Source organism: Rhamphochromis sp. 'chilingali' (genome assembly GCF_963969265.1).
Source record: "Rhamphochromis sp. 'chilingali' genome assembly, chromosome: 2".
NCBI lineage: Eukaryota > Metazoa > Chordata > Actinopteri > Cichliformes > Cichlidae > Rhamphochromis > Rhamphochromis sp. 'chilingali'.
Genome location: NC_137930.1, coordinates 33,864,308 through 33,883,232, shown reverse-complemented (window position 1 = coordinate 33,883,232; position 18,925 = coordinate 33,864,308). Strand labels below are relative to the sequence as shown.

Here is an 18,925-nt window from a genome sequence, read left to right as displayed (position 1 = left end):
TTAATCCAGCATCCAGTTGAGCCAAATCGGATACTCACCCTTGTAAGCGTATTTTTATAGGCGGCTATAAATCCATGTCTTTTACAGGGTTGTTATTCCTACAGATTAACTCAAGCTGTTTTTTTAAACAAAAATGTGCAGCAATTCACCTTCTTTATTGTTTTCCAGAGCGACCGTCTCCTGATCAAAGGGGCCAAGATTGTGAATGATGACCAGTCCTTCTGTGCCGACATCTATATGGAGGATGGAGTCATCAAGTGAGTTTTCCTTTAAGCTGCCGGCAGTTTATTAAAAACCCAACTTTTACCATGTCCATGTTTGAAGCTCTCGGCTGAATCACTACACACTAACTAAGGGCCTCCTCTGCAGCAAGTAGAGTTTACTACTCATCTCACCATAATCTCACTATGATATACAATTACCTCTAAATAGCACCACAAATAATACATTCTTCTTGCAGAGTGAAAAGTAAACTTGTCATTATTGCCATATAAAATCTTCAGTGTTTAATGTCAAAGTTACCAATAAATGAAACCAGCACTGCCATACTACAATTCTGATCACTTTTTTAGCTTGTCATTATAACTTTTCTGTAAATTCGTTAGGTTAATCGTCATGAAACTAAGCTGTTTTAGTGCCAAAAGTGACTGAGTAGGATGATTTATTTATGATGATGAGCTCTAGCAATGCAGGACAGATATTTTTTCTCAAGTCTGGCTTTTATCAGACGGCCCTGGAGAAAGCTGACAATGCAGTCAGTTTTTAGTTTTGACTGTGTTTGCTATACAAAACAGGAAAAGTTGTGAGTAAGAAGTTAATTACTTTTTTGCAGAGCGTAATGGAAACTGCCACAAAGAAAATGATGAGCATTGATACATACTCAAAAACTACTACCCTAACCCATAAGTATATGAAACCACTAATTACTAAAAAATAGTAAATGTAATTAATGAAATTAAAATGACTAATTCATTTGTAATTCTGCTTTCTAAAATTACTAAGGGTGGTGTAATCAGCAGTTTAAATGTTGCTTTTCTCTTTAACTCAGACAAATCGGGGAAAACCTCATTGTGCCCGGTGGGGTAAAAACCATCGATGCCCATGGTCGGATGCTGATGCCCGGTGGCATCGATGTGCACACTCGTTTCCAGATGCCCGATCGGGGCATGACCGCCGCTGATGACTTCTACCAGGGATCCAAGGCGGCGCTGGCCGGAGGCACCACCATGATCAGTGAGTTGCTGAGCACAAAGCCCCTGCTGTCTGCAACAGAAGATTCAGAAATGGGTTAAAGTTGGTGTCTGAAAGCTTTGTGTGAGTGAAAGGAAGCTGAGTGTGTCTGTGGTGGGTTTTTCCCCGCAGTGATTCTTCATTTACTGATTGGCCCTAATTGAACATGTCTTAATGAGAACAGGAAGCGTGCCAGGCCTGCTCATGAGCAAGCCAAAATATGAACCCATCCATCTGGTCGGAGCACTCTGAGCCATGAGGTGCTGATTGCTGTACATACTGTGTCAGGAAGTTTCCAAAGAGACAGACAGACTCTGTAGTTTGTTTGCTATTATTTTATACACCCTGTTTATGTAATTTTGGCCTGTTGTAGTTGTAGTATTCTGAATTTCTTAATGGTGCTTGCAAAGCCCAGATTTTCTTCTCCTTGGGCTCGTTTCCCTTGCACTTCAAAGTCGTTAAGCTCAAGTTAAGAGTTTAAGCATTAGTTGAAAACTTGTCCGCAGGAATTTCTTTCTACTTCCTTTGAGTTACCATCTATCTGTAGTTTTGTTATGGCTTGGTTTGTCCTAGACATAGTTTTTAAACAGGGCATTGGAGTCAGTTTCAAGTTGTACCCAGATTTAAAAAAAAAAAAAACCCAAACTCTTACCCTGTGTTTTATCAGTGATTTTTTTTTCTAACAAAATATCGTAAATATAATGTAACAGCAAATCTTGGTTCTTACATTGGTTTAATGGTAATGTTATTTTTAAATTTACATACAAATTTAAAGAGTTGACGTAATGAGCAAAGAAAACAAAGCTAAATGAAAACTTGAACTGTAAATGTCACACTGGCCCTCCCTCTGCTGACTCAACAGGAACACCATCCTCCTCCTGGCAGCAAAACATACTCACACTGCATGCCTTTTTTACCCCAAGCTAAAAGCCGATTGCTGTAGCTCCTCTTAGGGGCTTAGTCAGGTCTGGAATTGGTGTGTAACATCCTGCAGCCTGGTGACACTTGCCAAATAGAGATGATTTCTATAATGAAATGCTCTATTCAATGTAGTTTAGGCTTAATTAAAGGCATCTGAATCCAATCTTAACTACAGACTACATATAAAAGGTACATTTTAGCCACCTTGACACCACTCACTCACTGGTAATAGTCATGTTAGGTTGTTGGGTTTGTCTTGGAGCCAGTAGGGACAATGTTTTGGAGGGATTTGTGATGATATTAGTTAGCAGGGCTTTCACACAATAGATACCTGCTAAATCGTAAATATAATAGTATTAGAATTTCACTCACCAAAACTCAAACATAGACTTCTTATATTGACCTTGTGAGCGTTGTTAAATTTAAACGCGAGTTAAAAAAATTCTATTAATTCACTTTTATTTATATCGTGCCAAATCAGAAAAACAGTTTCCTCAAGGGGCCTTATATTATATGGTAAAGACTATAATAATACAGAGAAAATCCCAACAATCAAACAACCCCCATCAGTAAACACTTGGCGACAGTGGGAAGGAAAAACTCCCTTATAACAGGAAGAAACCTGTGGCAGGACTAGGCTCAAGGAGGGTCAGCCATCTGCTGTGACCATTTGGGGATGAGAGGAGGAACACAGGACCTTACAAAGACATTCAGTCTACATACATATGTATCAAAGAGGAAAAATAGCAAATGTAAAGTTGGGCATTTTAGCATTGAACTCTATTAAGAATGTGTTTTGGGGAAAGCCTAAAGTGGCCACTTCAGGAACTGCAGTTTCTGCATTCACTGTTTAGCCCTGGAGTTTGCATCTTGCTCTAGATATGAAAGGTTTCTAATCAGACACGTTTCATACAGTTTCAGGTCTGACTCTGGTGTGTAAATATGATCATTTTAAAAAATCAGTTTGTTCCACATGTTCATACAGCCAGGCGTGAAATACATCATTGTCCATTAGGCCTGGATACTACATAACATAAAAGATAGATAAAATACAAGACAGCAGAGTTCCTGTATTTGTGTAGCTGTTTAACCGTGTGTGTGTGTGTGTGTGTGTGTGTGTGTGTGTGTGTGTGTGTGTGTGTGTGTGTGTGTGTGTGTGTGTGTGTGTGCGTGTGTGTGTGTGTGTGTGTGTGTGTGCGTCTAGTTGACCATGTGCTACCTGAGCCTGGCACCAGCCTTATGTCAGCCTTCGAGCAGTGGCGTGAATGGGCCGACAGCAAGTCCTGCTGCGATTACTCTCTGCATATCGACATTACCGAGTGGCACAAGGGAATCCAGGAAGAGATGGAGACGCTCGTGAAGGATCACGGTACGTCTCACGTAACCACAGTCATGTTTGATTATCTTGAATTAAAGATTTGCGCGTTGGGAACGTGATTGGAAAAATTAATATTTAGATCTGTTCGATGCAAAAAGATTAACATCAGTCAGTATCAGTCCTGTAACCTGAGTGCAGCAGCCTGCACGTGATGCATTTAATGCAACTTTTTAGAATGAAAGCATCAGAAAGAGATGTTCTACTCACTTTTTAGCAAGACACACGCAAAAACCCACAATAAAGGGTCTTATTTTACACAATAGTTTTCTTGCATTCAAATGATCCAAACTTAGGGTTCATCATCTACCAAGGAACTTCGTATTTAAGTTGGTTAATGATTAGTATTTTTTTCTGCTTTAAACCTTTCAGGTGTTAACTCTTTCCTGGTCTACCTGGCTTATAAGGATATTTTCCAGCTTACTGATGCTCAGGTAGGTTGTCACTGAATTTTTCAGCATATTCTGTATTGTGCTACAATAAATTGAATTATGCTACAGCCCTTCTGTACAAACTCTTTTAGCTTAAAGGCTGCTTATACTTACAGCGGTGATATTAGATATACTGTTGTCCGATCGCCAGGGCAACAAACAGGCATTAAGTATTGACCTAAAGAGGAAGAGAAAGAGATTGAAAGCCTACAGTAAATCTGACCTAATACTATCATAAAAGTCATATCCTACTCTTGATTTTGGCTCACGCGCTCACTCTACAGCGTGACTTACTGTGCGAGTCTGTTTGTCTTGGCTAGGCTTCCCCTCGTGCTGATTTTCCTGTGTGTTTCTCTTGGGAGAGCGACAGGATAATGAAAGCCACAAACTCTCTTTCTGACTGAAAATGAATTAATCCCACCTGAAAGCAGTTTTGAAACAGATCTGTGATGATCTTTGCACCTGTGTGAGGAATGCTGGCAGTTGGGTGCAGCCAGAGTTTATCATTTTCTCTTCCGTGTCAAACTCTGACGGCTTTTTATTGTTGCATGTTTAGCAGTCCTGGTTGGGGGGATGATGACTCGTTCATCACCACAGTTTTTCTTCTGTCTGTGAACTCGCTGTGTTTCCTAAACTTCAGACTGTGGGAGACTCGCTAATAAAGATTACTACACAATCAGTTACCCACAACTGATAGTGGAAAAAAGAGCTTATGTTTGCTAAAATTATTCAATTATAGACTTTAAATCCATCTTTTAAACCAAATAAATACTAGGGTAGACCAAATGTTAGCCCTTTTTCCAATTAGTCACATTCATTCAGACAAAGACATTGTCTGAATGACCCACTGACTTAAAAAGAAAAGATTTTTCCAATATATCACTGCTGGAAATCAAAAAAGCAAAAAAACCCCCCCATGCTGTGAGTTCCTCTTCATCTAAAACAATTGATACAACTAGACTTTAGGTCTGTGCTGGAGTTCAAAATTTTACTGTCTTTGTCTTTGCTGCAGGTGTATGAGGTTTTCAGTGTGATCCGCGATCTGGGAGCCATCGCCCAGGTTCACGCTGAGAATGGTGACATCGTAGCTGAGGTATGACTCTTCATACCATAACAAGATGCCATCTGGAGATGAACAGACATGATTTTTCTGCAGGATTTTTGCATTAAATGGAATCTTAACGCCCTAAGCTTTGAGGGTTATGAGATACCGCTTGAAAGCTGGACTTTGAGCTCAAAGACTGTGACACATCAGTTTCTTCTCAGTTGTGACGAAATGTTCAGTGCTAAGCTGTTAATAGCCAACAGATGAGGATAGATATTCTCAGAGCTGCTTAGTTTTCACTGCCAAAGCCAGTCATGACAAACATTCGTCCACCTGCACATGACTCAACATCTCGTATTTCCCAATGCGCTTTGTGTGTGCTCATGTGCGTGTGTTTAGGAGCAGCGCAGGATGCTGGAGCAGGGGATCACTGGGCCTGAAGGACACGTGCTGAGCCGCCCTGAGGAGGTGAGTCACAGCTACAACTCTGTGAAATGTTGCTTGGACTTTGAGGAAAGCGTATCGGTTCATCTCCAAGTTGTTGGGGTTTTTTCGCAGTAGGGGATGTGACCTTTACGGGCTTCAGCGTTGCTGCGTCTGAATCGTTGAAAGTTTTACCTTGAGGCTCTGGATTTTTCACTTCTTTATAATCTTTGTAACTTTCTCCTTTTCCCATGATGAATGTAGATAATCACGCCCTAAAGCCACTTTAATTGAGTACATCCTCCCTGCATAAATCAATGTTATTTTAAAATCAGTTCCTCAGTTTTTCTTCTTAAGGTTTTCTGTATTTTTCTAATTATCATCTGATGAAGGCAGTGATTTCTTAGGGGCCTTAGGGGAAAAAGCACAAGTTAAATTGTCATGGCAGTGCTGCTCCTGCTCAGGTTAATCAAATCTTGACCATTTTCCATGGTCATACATGGAAAAAGAGACATAAAAATAATGAAAAATACCTTGAAATGTTGCAATAAATTGACCTAGAAAATTTTAAATTCCATATTGCTTTTCACCTCGGAACATTTTCTCTGTCATTTAATCTGTCAGAAAACGTCTCCCTTCAGTGTTTAACCTTGTTGTACCTGCGTTGCTATGCAAGGAGAATATGAGTTAAATATGAAGCTACAGCTCGCTGCTGAATACTTAGATATTTCCTTAATATTTAGCTTAAATTGATTCACCTCATTTATTCATTTTATATACTATATATAAGTTATTTACCTTTATAAATACATGTGATATCTAAAACACCAGGGCATTGACATACTGTTGTGCACACATTAAAATGACGAAGACTGAAATGAAGAAGAGAGGAATAAGAAAGGTCATCACCTCCATCTATTAAAGTGAACTCTTCTGTATTCCAGGTGGAGGCGGAGGCCGTTAACCGCTCTGTGACTGTAGCCAACCAGACCAACTGCCCGCTGTATGTCACCAAGGTGATGAGCAAGAGCGCTTCTGATGTCATCGCTCAGGCCAGGAAGAAGGGTGAGAACTAAGATAAAGATACTGCCCATCGTCAGAGAGGAAAAAGACAATATTAGTGGATTTTCACAATAATATGAAACTAAATTAAATTTAAGCCCAATTTTATGTTATGATTAAGATTAATTATAGAGTAGACTTCACAGAAAACGGTAAAATAAACACAGATAAGTACAAATAGATGCAATGAAGCTTTTGCATGAGTTCGCATGACATGCACGTGAGGAACATAGGATCTTATGCTATGATGGGACTTGTCTTTATAGGCACTGTTGTCTATGGAGAGCCAATCACTGCAAGTCTGGGAACAGACGGTTCACACTATTGGAGCAAGAATTGGGCCAAAGCGGCTGCTTACGTCACCTCTCCTCCACTGAGCCCTGACCCGACCACACCAGACTATCTCAACTCCCTGCTCTCCTGGTAATTGGATGCAAACACGTTATAGGCAAAGTTAAAAAGAAAATGTCAGCAGTGCTTTTTCTCTGAGCATGACACAGTCCTGTCTGTCTTTTTTGTACTAAACTTATTACATAGTGGAGACCTTCAGGTGACAGGAAGTGCACATTGTCCCTTTAACACTGCCCAGCGTGCTGTGGGCAAAGATGACTTCAGCTTGATTCCTGAGGGTGTGAATGGCACTGAGGAGAGGATGTCTATCATTTGGGACAAGTGTGTGGTGAGTAAATTTTGCTTTTGGGTGGAGTTCACAAGACCCTGTGCAGTCCTGTGAAAACTCCCCATGATTCAGTAGCTTGTAGAACCACCTTTAGCAGCAATAACTTGAGGTAATCATTTTCTGTATGACTTCAGTCTCTCACATCATTATAGAAGTCTTTAGGCCAAGTTTGCTTCAGTTCATTGAGGTTTGCAGAAATTTCTTTATGACGATGGTGGCATTGTGTTAACACTCACCTGAAAGCTCCAGACCAGCAAACTGCCAAAACTTCTGCTTTTATAGAGGTGCTCACACTTTCTGATGCTCAGTTAATCAGGCGCATTTGATTAACAGCACCTGGCTGCTACTTACCCCCTTAATTCCCATGGAAGCGGTAAGGGTGGACTTATTCTTTCACAGGACTGTGTCTCACAATACACTAAAGGCGTTTTCACTCTTGGCTCCATTCTTCCCTCAAAGCAGCTCAGAGCAGTTAGTCAGCTCTTTTCACGTTTATGTTAACACTGTAAATGATGTCAGACCTCTTTTAGGCAAACTGAACTGGGACTCATTTGAGAAGTGTTCGGTTCACTTCAAGTCCACACTGCGGTCTGTTTAACCTGTGCATTGTAAACAGAAACTCACTGCCGGTGTATTATAGGTCTCTCGGCGTCTCTAGGCATGCTGTTGACAATAAGCATGCAACTGCTTAAAAACCAAATTGACATATGGAGTGAAGTAAAGCTTTACTCCAATTTACATCCAGCTAAAAGGGAACGGCTTTATTGGGAATACATCACCGAGCTGTAGGAGTTGTGCCAGCCCTAAAAATGTAATTAAAGGGGAATGAGGTGATTTTATAAAAGTAATCTGATACCATCCTTTAAATGTACTCTGTTACAAGTAAAAATGCTAGATTTTGTATCATATTAGATTAAAACTAACAGTACTAAATGAAAAAAAAATTCGCCCCTTACTGTCATTCTGTTAAAAATCTGTCAAAACAATTAGCTTGTTTTTTATTTTTTGTTTTTTGGTACAATAACTTCTTCCAGGATTATTTTCCATGTTGCAGGTCCCCAAAATACATATAAATGGCTCAACATTTTCCAATTTTTAAATTATTACTATTTTTCCCAGTAATTCTAAGCTGTGATAAGGTCAAAGTCACACCCCAGCCATTTCAGTTTGCATAAATACAACAAATCGATTTCAAACCCACTCTAATGCTAAACCTTGTTTCTCTTCAGTGTTTCTGCTTTATCAAACCACATTTGAGCACCAAAATCACAAACTATATCATGAACTATATCATAATAGTAGTATTATGATAGTAGTACTACTATTAGTGGTATAATAGTAGTATAATATATCATAATAATAGTAGGAAAACACCAGTTTAATGCCTGTGACATTAAACTGGTGACATTAAACTATTTAAAAAGTACACTTTGGATAAACTTCCAAGGGTCATAGCTCCAAAAATTCCACCCACTCCTATGTACTTTGAAGGCCAAAAACAGTGCTTTGTCCTCTATCAGATCTACAAAAAACAGAACAAAAACAAGCTAAATTTCTTGGTGCAAGAAGAGGATTTAGGAGGGTTGATCTTGATTAATTCAAAAAAGGGCCGTATGTGAATACACGTGAAACGGACAAAACACAAAAGAGGTCACAAGCTTTGGTAGCTTTCTCACTCTCAGCTCTGACTTATTGCAGGTAACGGGTAAGATGGATGAAAACCAGTTTGTGGCCGTGACCAGCACAAACGCTGCCAAGATCTTCAACCTGTACCCCCGCAAGGGCCGCATTGCTGTGGGCTCAGATGCTGATCTGGTGCTGTGGGACCCTGACGTCACAAAGATCATCTCCGCCAAGAGCCACCAGTCGGTATGGTCCTCAATTATTTCTACATAACTAGCTATTAATACTGACACAGAGGTCTCTTTTCTTCGCTAATGAAAGCCTACCATATACTGACTTTAATTATATACGCTGCATGTGCCAAAAGTTTGCGGGCATTCCAAGCTGCTAAGGAACTGTTTCCTGTTTCTTTCAAACAATACATCGTCATAGCAACAGCGTTAGATGAAAACCAAAAAGCTTGAAGGTCTGAAAAATGGAGCTGTCCAAATTTTGAGTGGTTCTGGTTAATCAGCTAAGAGTAGTTTATAAAAATATAGGACAGCGAACTTCCTGTAAGTCTATTGTGTTGTGACTGTGGATCGGTTTGGGCATGTTTATATTTTAAGAACAGGACTTTTTAACAAAAACTGGAGTCCAGTAACAAAAGTATATATTATCATATTAAACCACTGATGCAATTTAAAGCAGCAGTGTTAAATAAAAACCCACAGGCTTCAAAATATGAAGATAAGATCGTGAAAATACAACCCCTGGACTTCTGGTTTCCTGTAGGTGGCGCTATGACAAAGACTCAGTATTGGAATGCAGATATACTCCTACTTGTAAAAGGCTAGCCTTGAAACTAGCCATTTTGGTAACTCCTTATGAATGAGGAGAGAGCAGTAACTTTAATGACCACTTCCATGACCACAAGAGCCTCAAAACTACATGTATAAATTAAAATCTCATTGTCTCATTCATTTCAAACTGGTGTCAGAGTTCAGGATCCACAGAGAATAGATTATTTAGATTTGGATAAAATTCAGGTAATTTCATCAAGTGATTAATACTGTTTGATAAGCTTTTAATTTGCCCTTGTTAAATTGCTAAAACAAAATATCCTGCATTCTAAAATGTGGACCTTCCTACTTTAACTCTTTCTGAAAGAGTAAATGTAAAAGCTGGTGTGTGACTACTGAATCACTCAAGAGGTTCTTACAGACTGCTCACGGTCTTAAAATGAACAGATCCCACGGGTCAGTTCTTTTCCTGGCCATGTGCATTTTACTAAGCACATGGATCATAGAGGAGAGCTGCTGTTAATGGGTGTGGCTGACGAATTGCACTTGCAGAGGATAGCGGGGCTGACATCCGGAGGTCTGGCAGTTAGGTCCAGGCGTGTCTCTCCATTCCTGATTCCCAATCCAGTTCCTGCATTACCTGTTGGGGAACACGTATATAACATTTGCTTACATATTTACTATGATAACCAGTAGATTTTTTTTTCTACAACCGCAAAGTAGAAACTGTTGCAACGCTATTTTGGGGGGCTTTCTGGCACTGAACAATTACTGTCTTTATGTCTTTGGGATTCTTCTGTGGATTTCTGTTTAGTGTTCTTTAATTGGCAGGTCTCTTCTATTAAATTTCAGAAATGCAATAACATGTTTTGTTAGGAATCTGCACCACAGAGAACCTTAGATGTGACTGCTCTGCTTAACTAGCATGGAGGAGTTTGTGAACGAGCTACTGCTGCTGTGCAGAAATGCCACAGTGAATGACTTTGGGATGTGGGGGTGTGGCTTTGTTGTGGACATGATGCACTTGCCCACCAAAGTTAATATATGCATTTGAAAGCTAATGTGGGGGATTCAACTTTGAAGTCTCTCAGGGGGTGCTATCAATCCGTATTGCCCCATCACTGCCCATCAATGTTTAATGACCTTTCAGTCACACTGAGGCCCTCAAACACACTATTCATTCTTCTAATGCTAATGACACTAATTGTTATGCATGTAACTGATGACATTCAAAATAAGTGGTTGATAACTCTTTTGTTGTGATCAAGGACTCTTGTTTTATGGCAGCCTGACTGCTGAAGAGGGTGTGGGCCTCACACAGCGTCGAGGGAGTGATGTCATCATTAAAATCTGCCAGAGAGCTGGAACACATCATTTCTGATTGTTAGCAGGCCGGTCACTGTGCATCTGTATCCGTGTGTGTATGCATGGAAGACAGAGTGAGCTGTACACACTCATGGAATCTGTCTTCTTAATCCCGTCATGTTCTTCGGTTTCCTTTTTGTTCCGCTTGGTCAGAAAATAACGGACCAGTGTTCAGGGGAGAAATTGCTCATTTGGAGTGTGTATGCATGCATGTGTGTGGGTGTCATAGGATAACCCAATATACCAGTGATCTCATTTTAGGCTCTGTCAGATTGCCATGACCTCAGCTTTAGCTCAATAAGCTTTTTGGGAGAGGAGTCGTAGGGCTTTCAAACTGGTCACACGGTAACCTCCACACCCTCCATGTCCACACACAAGCACTAAAACAACACCTTCTTCTTCTCTCAGCCTGAAGACTAATGCCTCTGTACTCTGCATTAGTAGGCCCGAGGAAACACTTTTATGTGAGTTAAATCAGTTAAGCTCCTATGAAATTATAGAAATTTTACACAGTGAGTCCTACAATATAACTCTGGCAGCTTTTCAAATAAACATTCAGTGCGAGCTTCATAAGTCTGTGAACTAAAATGGCATGCAGAATGTGCAACAGGAGGTTACGTCAGCCTTATGATAGCGGAAAATAAGCGGGGGGAAGTTGAATGACTGCATCTCCGCTTTGAAGGTATTTCTGTTATGATTTAAAGTGTCGGCATGGCGTTAGGAGGAACAAGCAGCTGCCATAAAACATCACAGGAACACAGCTGTCGGGTGTCAGACAAGAACTTAAAACCTGTTTCAAATCTAAAAGCACCAACAAAAAGGCTTATCTTTAAAATGTCGTACGTACAGTGCAATACAGTTAACAATGCGGGAAAATGTTCAAATATGTAAATACACTCAGATCCTTCAGTCCTTATGTTTGGAATTATATGCTATAATAAAGTAGTGATGTTTTATATTGTATGTTACTTTTGACACTACTGCTGTCCTTCTCCCCACAGACTGTGGAGTACAACATCTTTGAAGGCACAGAGGTGCGCGGCGGGCCTCTGGTCGTGATCAGCCAGGGCAAGATTGTTTTGGAGGACGGGAACCTCCACGTCACAGAGGGCTCAGGACGTTACGTGGTCCGTAAACCTTTCCCTGACTACGTCTACAAGAGGATAAAAGCTCGCAGCAGGGTACAACACTCCTCTTTGTCTGCTAGGGTTTGTGTTTAACCGTTTAATCAGATGGTAACATACTGGAAGTCATTTTGACATTAAAGTTGCTTCCCACACCCAGCAATTTCTTTTACGATTGGTAATTTGTGGAAAATTGGAGGGATGTTACATCTTGTTAGGAATTGGCCAAACTGTCCACACATCCAGCTCCACAGTGTGAATCTTTCCTTGCTAGTTTCCAGTGCTGTGACTGGCCTGTGTCTCATTTCCAACAATGCAGCTGGCTGAGCTGAGAGGCGTACCCAGGGGACTGTATGATGGTCCAGTCTGTGAGGTGTCAGTCACTCCTAAAACCATGACTCCAGCCTCCTCTGCCAAGACTTCACCTGCCAAACAGCCTGGCCAACCCGTCCGCAACCTGCACCAATCTGGCTTCAGCCTATCCGGTCAGTTGTGTTACCATCAGTTCTGGAGTCATTTTTGGGATGTTGAAGCACTGAATCCATTTTGGGGAGAGATTTAAAACCATTTACCTTCTTTTTGTATATCAGAGACTCAACATTGATGAGTCAAATTTTGCACTAAATTTAATCTGCATGAAAAGCCTAAACTAAGGGATTCTTTCATGACATACGGAGTTAAACACTGCATGCATAGCCCCATATTGCTCTCAAATAAGCCATGCATTCATTCAAGTGTAAGGGGCAGACTTTACACTGAAATTGGGTCCTTCTGTTGGACCGTGGCTACCTATCAAAAATAAAATAAAAGAGGCGGTTGGATACTATGCACCAGAAAAATCTTTACATTTGTCTTTCAGAGCTAATAATAATAATACTTGGTAAATTTGTGTGAATATTCATTTCCCATTTATTTTGTTATTGCTGTAGTTTTATATTTATTTCTGTGCATGATTGACAGCTTAAAAAACCTTGCTACAGTATCTCAATCTATCCACTGTCTGAGCCGAGCTGTTTTAGCTACTCTCCCTTGAAGGCCATTTCACTTCTCTTATTGGCTGAGGGACATGTGGTATCTGGCTCCACTGACACCATAAATACCCAAGAGTGGAAAAAGGGTCTGGTACCTGAGCAGTCACTGACCTCATGAATTAAAAGTTTGGCCGCATTAAAAATGAGCAGCCACCATATACTATAATCAGTATATAACACGTCCACTTGAAGTGTGTTGTGTTATGTTTTGTTTGTCTTTTAGTTTGTTAAGATTTTGCATCTTAATTTTGTGTATTAATTACACTCAGACCTCAACATCGCCCACTTTTTAAAGGACAAAATATTTAAAAAGTAGATTTTATTATGCTGGCTGAAGTTTTTCAGCCAGCTATGAGGTAAATAGTAACTGTAAAAATAAGATTTGATTTTGATGAAAAAAAATAAAGGAAAATGGGGGAAAGAAAAGGCAAAGCTGCATATTTTACATTTCAGTGTTGAGGAACTACTCATCCCACGATGCATTGCAAATTTCAGCTTCCATAACAAATGGCTTCCAGCCTTCTCAAATTGAATCGTTTTTCGTTTACATGTGTGTGGCAAAGTGTGGCCTTGTTATCAATACATTACGGTGCTTCATTCTGGACTGCAGTCACCAATTGATGTTTTGTGCTCACATTTACATGGTAACAGCGACCTCCAGCAGCAACCTCCAACAATGTCTCCAATTGGAGACATTGCTGTTTTGGATTGTGGGTAGAGTAGTTTTTCTGCAGTGTCACAAATAAAATGTGTTAGTGTTAAAACAAGGTTGATATCATGCAGACAGGAGCACAGACCATTGTTTCACAGTGTCGTAGCTCGTAGTAGGTTTACTATGGATGGCTATGGCTTGTAATTAAAATCACTGTGGACAATGTGAAGGGGAATTTATGTTTCCTCCTGTGGTTGACTTCCCAAAGGAATTTTTCCTGCCACTTTCTAGTATTACAAAGACCAAAATTCATAAAACTAATCCTTTCCATTCAATCACACAGGAGCTCAGATTGATGACAACGTTCCTCGCCGGAATACCCAGCGCATCGTGGCGCCCCCAGGCGGCAGGGCAAACATCACCAGCCTGGGTTAGAGCCCCATCCTCAGGCGCTGAGGAGGAAATGAGGATTTGTGGATGTATGGCCAGCAGGAGCTGAAGTGGTGGGGGGTGAAGAAGCTACAGCATTACACCAAGATTCAAACTCTTCACAACACCTCATCAGGCCACCTGTTAGCCTCCAGCCTTCATGTCCTCCTTTGCTGCTTTTTTCCCCACTTCTCCCCCAAAAACCTGTTCCTAGAGGACAGAGTTAGGAAAAAACACACAAACAAAAAAGAAGGTCTGCCTCATATGATGAAAAAATTGACAAAAAAATTGATAACACTCCTTATTTGAGCACTTTTGACTGCATCATTTCATTTTTATACTGTAATTTCTCCCTCCCATGTATCCCTGTGATATTTGCTTTGCTGTTGTTTTCATTGAGGGGTTGAGTAAGACTAACGTGATGTTATGCAGACGATGATGTTGGAGCAGGATGTCTGTTCTTTTTCCATGTTTTTTTTTGCATTTTGTGAGGAGTTAGAATGAAGCATGGATATAAAAACACACTAATTTCCTTTTATTCTTTCTCGAATAGGCCAAACAGTAAGTTGCTTGAAATTGACCAATTTTGCATTTCATTCAGCCAAAAAGAATCTAATACTTCCTTCCAGCTGTTAGAAGTCTGTGATTTGTATTATATCACATTTCAGTCGCTTCATTTTCCAGTCCATTGCTGTCTCTCATACAGTGCCACAATTGATATTTAATTGACTATTCGCCACGAAGACGGCCTTAACATTTGAAAAATTGAACATGGTAATGCTGTACTATGGGTACAGTCTGTTGGGAGTCAGCTGGAGAGTCCTGTGGAGCAGAAGGAGCTTTTGGCACGTAGTAAATAGAGCTTTATTCTTCATCTCTGTGTGTAAGGTCATTGTTAAGTGGGATTGATTTACAGGGGGAAAGAGAAAGTTGTACTTAATGTTACTTCCGACTCGGCCTTTCCTTGCCTTACTTTCTCTTTAGCGCCGTCCTTTTAGAGAACTTTTAGGAGTGTGGGGAAGGTGCCGTTCACAACGCAGCTACATGTTTTCCCATTTGTTTACATTCCCAGGAATCACAAAGGTCCAAATTCTTCATTGACAGCAGTAGAAACATCTGACAACCGTCCGTCACCAAGCAGTGCATTTACATACAGAATGTCTCTCCTTCCAAATGTGACTGTTTTATACTCCCCCCTCCCCTCCACACACACACCTCATTTTCTTTCTACTCTTTATGTGCCTGAACCCACAGAAGTTGTATTGATAGTCAGATTTTAGCTTCTTGTTTTGTTATTGTTTTTGAGGTAAGTGAAGGATGTAAGATAAAAAGATGTAAAATAGCCAGGATTAACCGATTCAAAGGTGCCAGATTTTGCGCTTTCATTGGGCCTATTCTGAAGATAGAGCCCTGTAAAGATGAACAGTGCTTGATATGTTGAAATGTTCTGTTGTTTTATAGTTTTGAACTTGTTGTCAAACTGCTTTTTAGTGTCATTCTGTAACTAGGTGCCTAAGGGCTGAGCACTATTGATTTATGCTTGAAAGTAGACATGAGCTAATGTACTTCTGACTAGTGTGCAGTGTTGATGTGTGAGGAATGGGACACGCACAGCAGGCTCCTGTACAGCTCTCAGTATGGCTGTGGAGTTAACATTGCTTCAGGCTGTACTGCAGCTGTATGCATTGTTCTTCTCCCTTTTCTTTTCTTTTTTTTAACAGCACAGTCTGGTTTTATTAAGTGAAGCAACTGATTTTCACCAGTAACCATCTTTCTGCCTGTGACTAAACGCTGAATAAACTTGACATGAACATAACCAGGGGCACTTATATAAACTGGGCTTAGATTCTTTAAATGCGCCTGTCTAGTTAACATAGTGACAGCAACTTAGGGGAAACCAAAGGTGAAACACATACATATTCCCTACCACTAAAAGGGTTAGGGATCACTTTGAAATACAGTACAAAATAGTCATCAATGTAATATTATACTGGTGGAAAATTGGGTCAAATAACCTTGTCTTTCATTATAAACCACTGATATATATATATTTTTTTAGTGGAGATAATTTATTTGAATTTCAGGGATAGGACTACACCTCAAACGCACCACCCTTCCGGTTCTATATTTCTGAGCGCTGTGCCTCCACTACCATGCCAGGGAGCCGTTACCGATCCACACTGTGGCCTTTCCTAAACTGCAGTCACAGGTCCAGGTCCTTGCTCTCTCCAAATGCACTTCTTTCAGTAAACCTAATCATATTTGAGGTGTGATCCCTGCTATTGAAATGAGATATCCTAAGACAGCATGGAGAAGCTCAATTTCAGCAACCATGTCTCCCGTGGTCAGTGGGCACACTGTTAAAAAAAAAGGATGTTTTCATGTAACGGTGTGTACTGCTCCCTTCACACACTGGTGCAAAACTGGCTCTGAAAAGTGGTGGACCTGGATGCTCGATTGAGTGAGAGGACATAGTCTCTTGTTTGAGAAATAGGCATCTAATAGAACTACATATGGCAGCTTTGTTAAATAGTAGCCCTCAGAGCTTCATTGTGCTGGTTTTTGAAAAGACTAGTACACACTGTTGCATGAAAACTCTTTGTGGGGCATTTTGAGAGTGTAAACTAACACAACTGCCCTACCTGCTTGTCTAGCCAAATTTATGGCTTCTTTAGTCACTACATTGCAGGAGGTAGCACTGTGTCACTCAAGCACAGTCTGCTGAATGTATGCCTAGATGGATGCTACATGAAAAATCAGTGATTAATGGCTTCTCATTAGAACAAATGCGCAAAAAGGACATTCCCAAGTAACCCCAAATTTCTGAGTGGTTTTGTGCATAATGTAGATATTAAAAGTTACACTTTCAGCCCTAGTGTTCCAGGTTTTCTCCCCTCTGAAAAAACAGGAAGTCTGTAGAAGGCAGACTCTTTCAGCATTACAAATGCTTTATGTATTTAAAGAATCCAAGGCAGACGGGAATGTAATAAATGCACGTCTCTGAAGCATTCAAATATGTGACGAGATAGGAATGTCTTCAAGGCAACTTAAACCTCTGCAAGTCAGAAGTGGAGAATTTTACTGTTTCACAGTTTCTTAATTCTTTTGATACTTTTCAAAAACTTCTTCAACATCCATGTTAGCATTCTGCTGCAGCTTGTAGTAAATCCAGTTACCGCTTTTTCAGTTTGGTTAAAAGTGTAGGTGTGGGTGAGGCCCACAACACCAGCACAGTCTGGCTGCATCTGCTCCTTTCGCTCTCCCTTTTCCTTCTTTCTCTTCCTCCCTTCTTGGCTCTTTGGTTGTTTCTGGCTGTTGCCGTAGAGACAGACCCCTCCACTCTCATGGGGTTCTTGCTTTTTTTGTTTGTCATGGCAACGCTTTGTCAAATTTGAGGTTGCCATCAGCAACCCGTCCTGACCTGGAGCTATTAGTACAGGTTTTTGCGGACACACACACACACACACACACACACACACACACACACACACACACACACACACACACACACACACACACACACACACACACACACACACACATTTTTTTCATTATTCACTTAGAGTGCTGAAACATTACTACATAATCCTGTGCTGGGTTATGTGGAATTCAGAATGCTACCATAGTTCACAGTGCACTGCAGACTATTGAGGAACACACACACACACACACACACACACACACACACACACACACACACACACACTCTTAGCACACTAAAGAGCAAGGAGCCGTTGCTGCATTGCAGCGCCTGTGCCTGAAAAAAATCACTCGGATATTAAATACTAGCTGTCATTATTGGCATCCTCTTCGTGTCCCATGCCTCCTCAGTTTACACGCATACACACACTTATACTCCTTTAATGCTCTGTCAGCTTGGATGCTTTTTCTATGCCATATTATTGCTAATGATATACGAGTGATATGTATGTAAGCAACATGCTGCAGATTGAGAGGAGCTTCTTTCCATTCTGAGGTTGTTGATGCTGTCAAACATCTCCTTTGCCACCTGCAGCCCCTCCGTCGCCCTCTGTAAGCCTTTAACCTTTGTGAAAGTGAAACTCTGTGATGGTATTTGTCTTGGTGGCTGTGGGGTTTCTGGGATGCTTGCTCACTATGTCAAATCCCACGGATGGTGATGTAAAAAAAAAAAAAAAAGAAAGAAAAAAGAAAGAAAAAGAAAAGAAAGTAACAGCGAGGACTTCAATGAATTAAAAAAAATGAGAAAAAATGAATTAAGTCTGTGTGTTTTTCATTACCTATTATGCGTTGTGTTAAGCAACATGTTTTCCACACAGTGCACCACACTGACTTTGATGTAGTAAAGGAAGGGATAACTATTAGACAGGTGAATTAAAGGCCCTAAGGCTTTAAAATCCATAAGAAAATAAAAAGTCATTTGGTCCCTAAATAAAATAAACACACTTATCAATAAATATATATTTCACCAAATCATTATTTATATAGCAGTATCCTTCCTGTTATCTTGGAGAACCACCTTTAACAGCAATAATGTGAAGTTTTTTGTGTGATTTTATCAGTCTCTCACATCATTATGGAGGAATTTTGGCCCACTCTTCTTCACAACATTGCCTCAGTTCATTAAGGGCATTCTTTTATGCACGGCTCTAAGTTTTCCCACCACAGCATCTTAATCGAGTTGAGGTCTGTGCTTTGACTGGACCACTGCAGCGCCTTCATTTTTTTGTTTTTTAGCCATTCTGGCACAGATTTGCTGCTTTGCTTGATATCA

At 40.4% G+C, this 18,925-nt stretch overlaps 1 protein-coding gene across 2 annotated transcripts in view; it reads left to right on the top strand.

Moving 5' to 3' along the window:
* The window catches only part of dpysl2b (dihydropyrimidinase like 2b), a 31,981-nt gene extending 13,569 nt beyond the window's left edge, over positions 1-18,412 (top strand). For both annotated transcript variants that reach the window (XM_080875401.1, XM_080875402.1), the window contains exons 2-14: positions 169-257; positions 1,049-1,233; positions 3,356-3,520; positions 3,899-3,960; positions 4,970-5,050; positions 5,402-5,470; positions 6,370-6,490; positions 6,754-6,910; positions 7,025-7,166; positions 8,865-9,035; positions 11,938-12,117; positions 12,380-12,545; positions 14,087-18,412. In XM_080875401.1, the coding sequence (XP_080731527.1) occupies positions 169-257; positions 1,049-1,233; positions 3,356-3,520; positions 3,899-3,960; positions 4,970-5,050; positions 5,402-5,470; positions 6,370-6,490; positions 6,754-6,910; positions 7,025-7,166; positions 8,865-9,035; positions 11,938-12,117; positions 12,380-12,545; positions 14,087-14,178 (1,680 nt within the window). In that variant the 3' untranslated portion in view covers positions 14,179-18,412. The remainder of the gene's footprint in view (positions 1-168; positions 258-1,048; positions 1,234-3,355; positions 3,521-3,898; positions 3,961-4,969; positions 5,051-5,401; positions 5,471-6,369; positions 6,491-6,753; positions 6,911-7,024; positions 7,167-8,864; positions 9,036-11,937; positions 12,118-12,379; positions 12,546-14,086) is intronic.
* Positions 18,413-18,925: the final 513 nt, after the last annotated feature.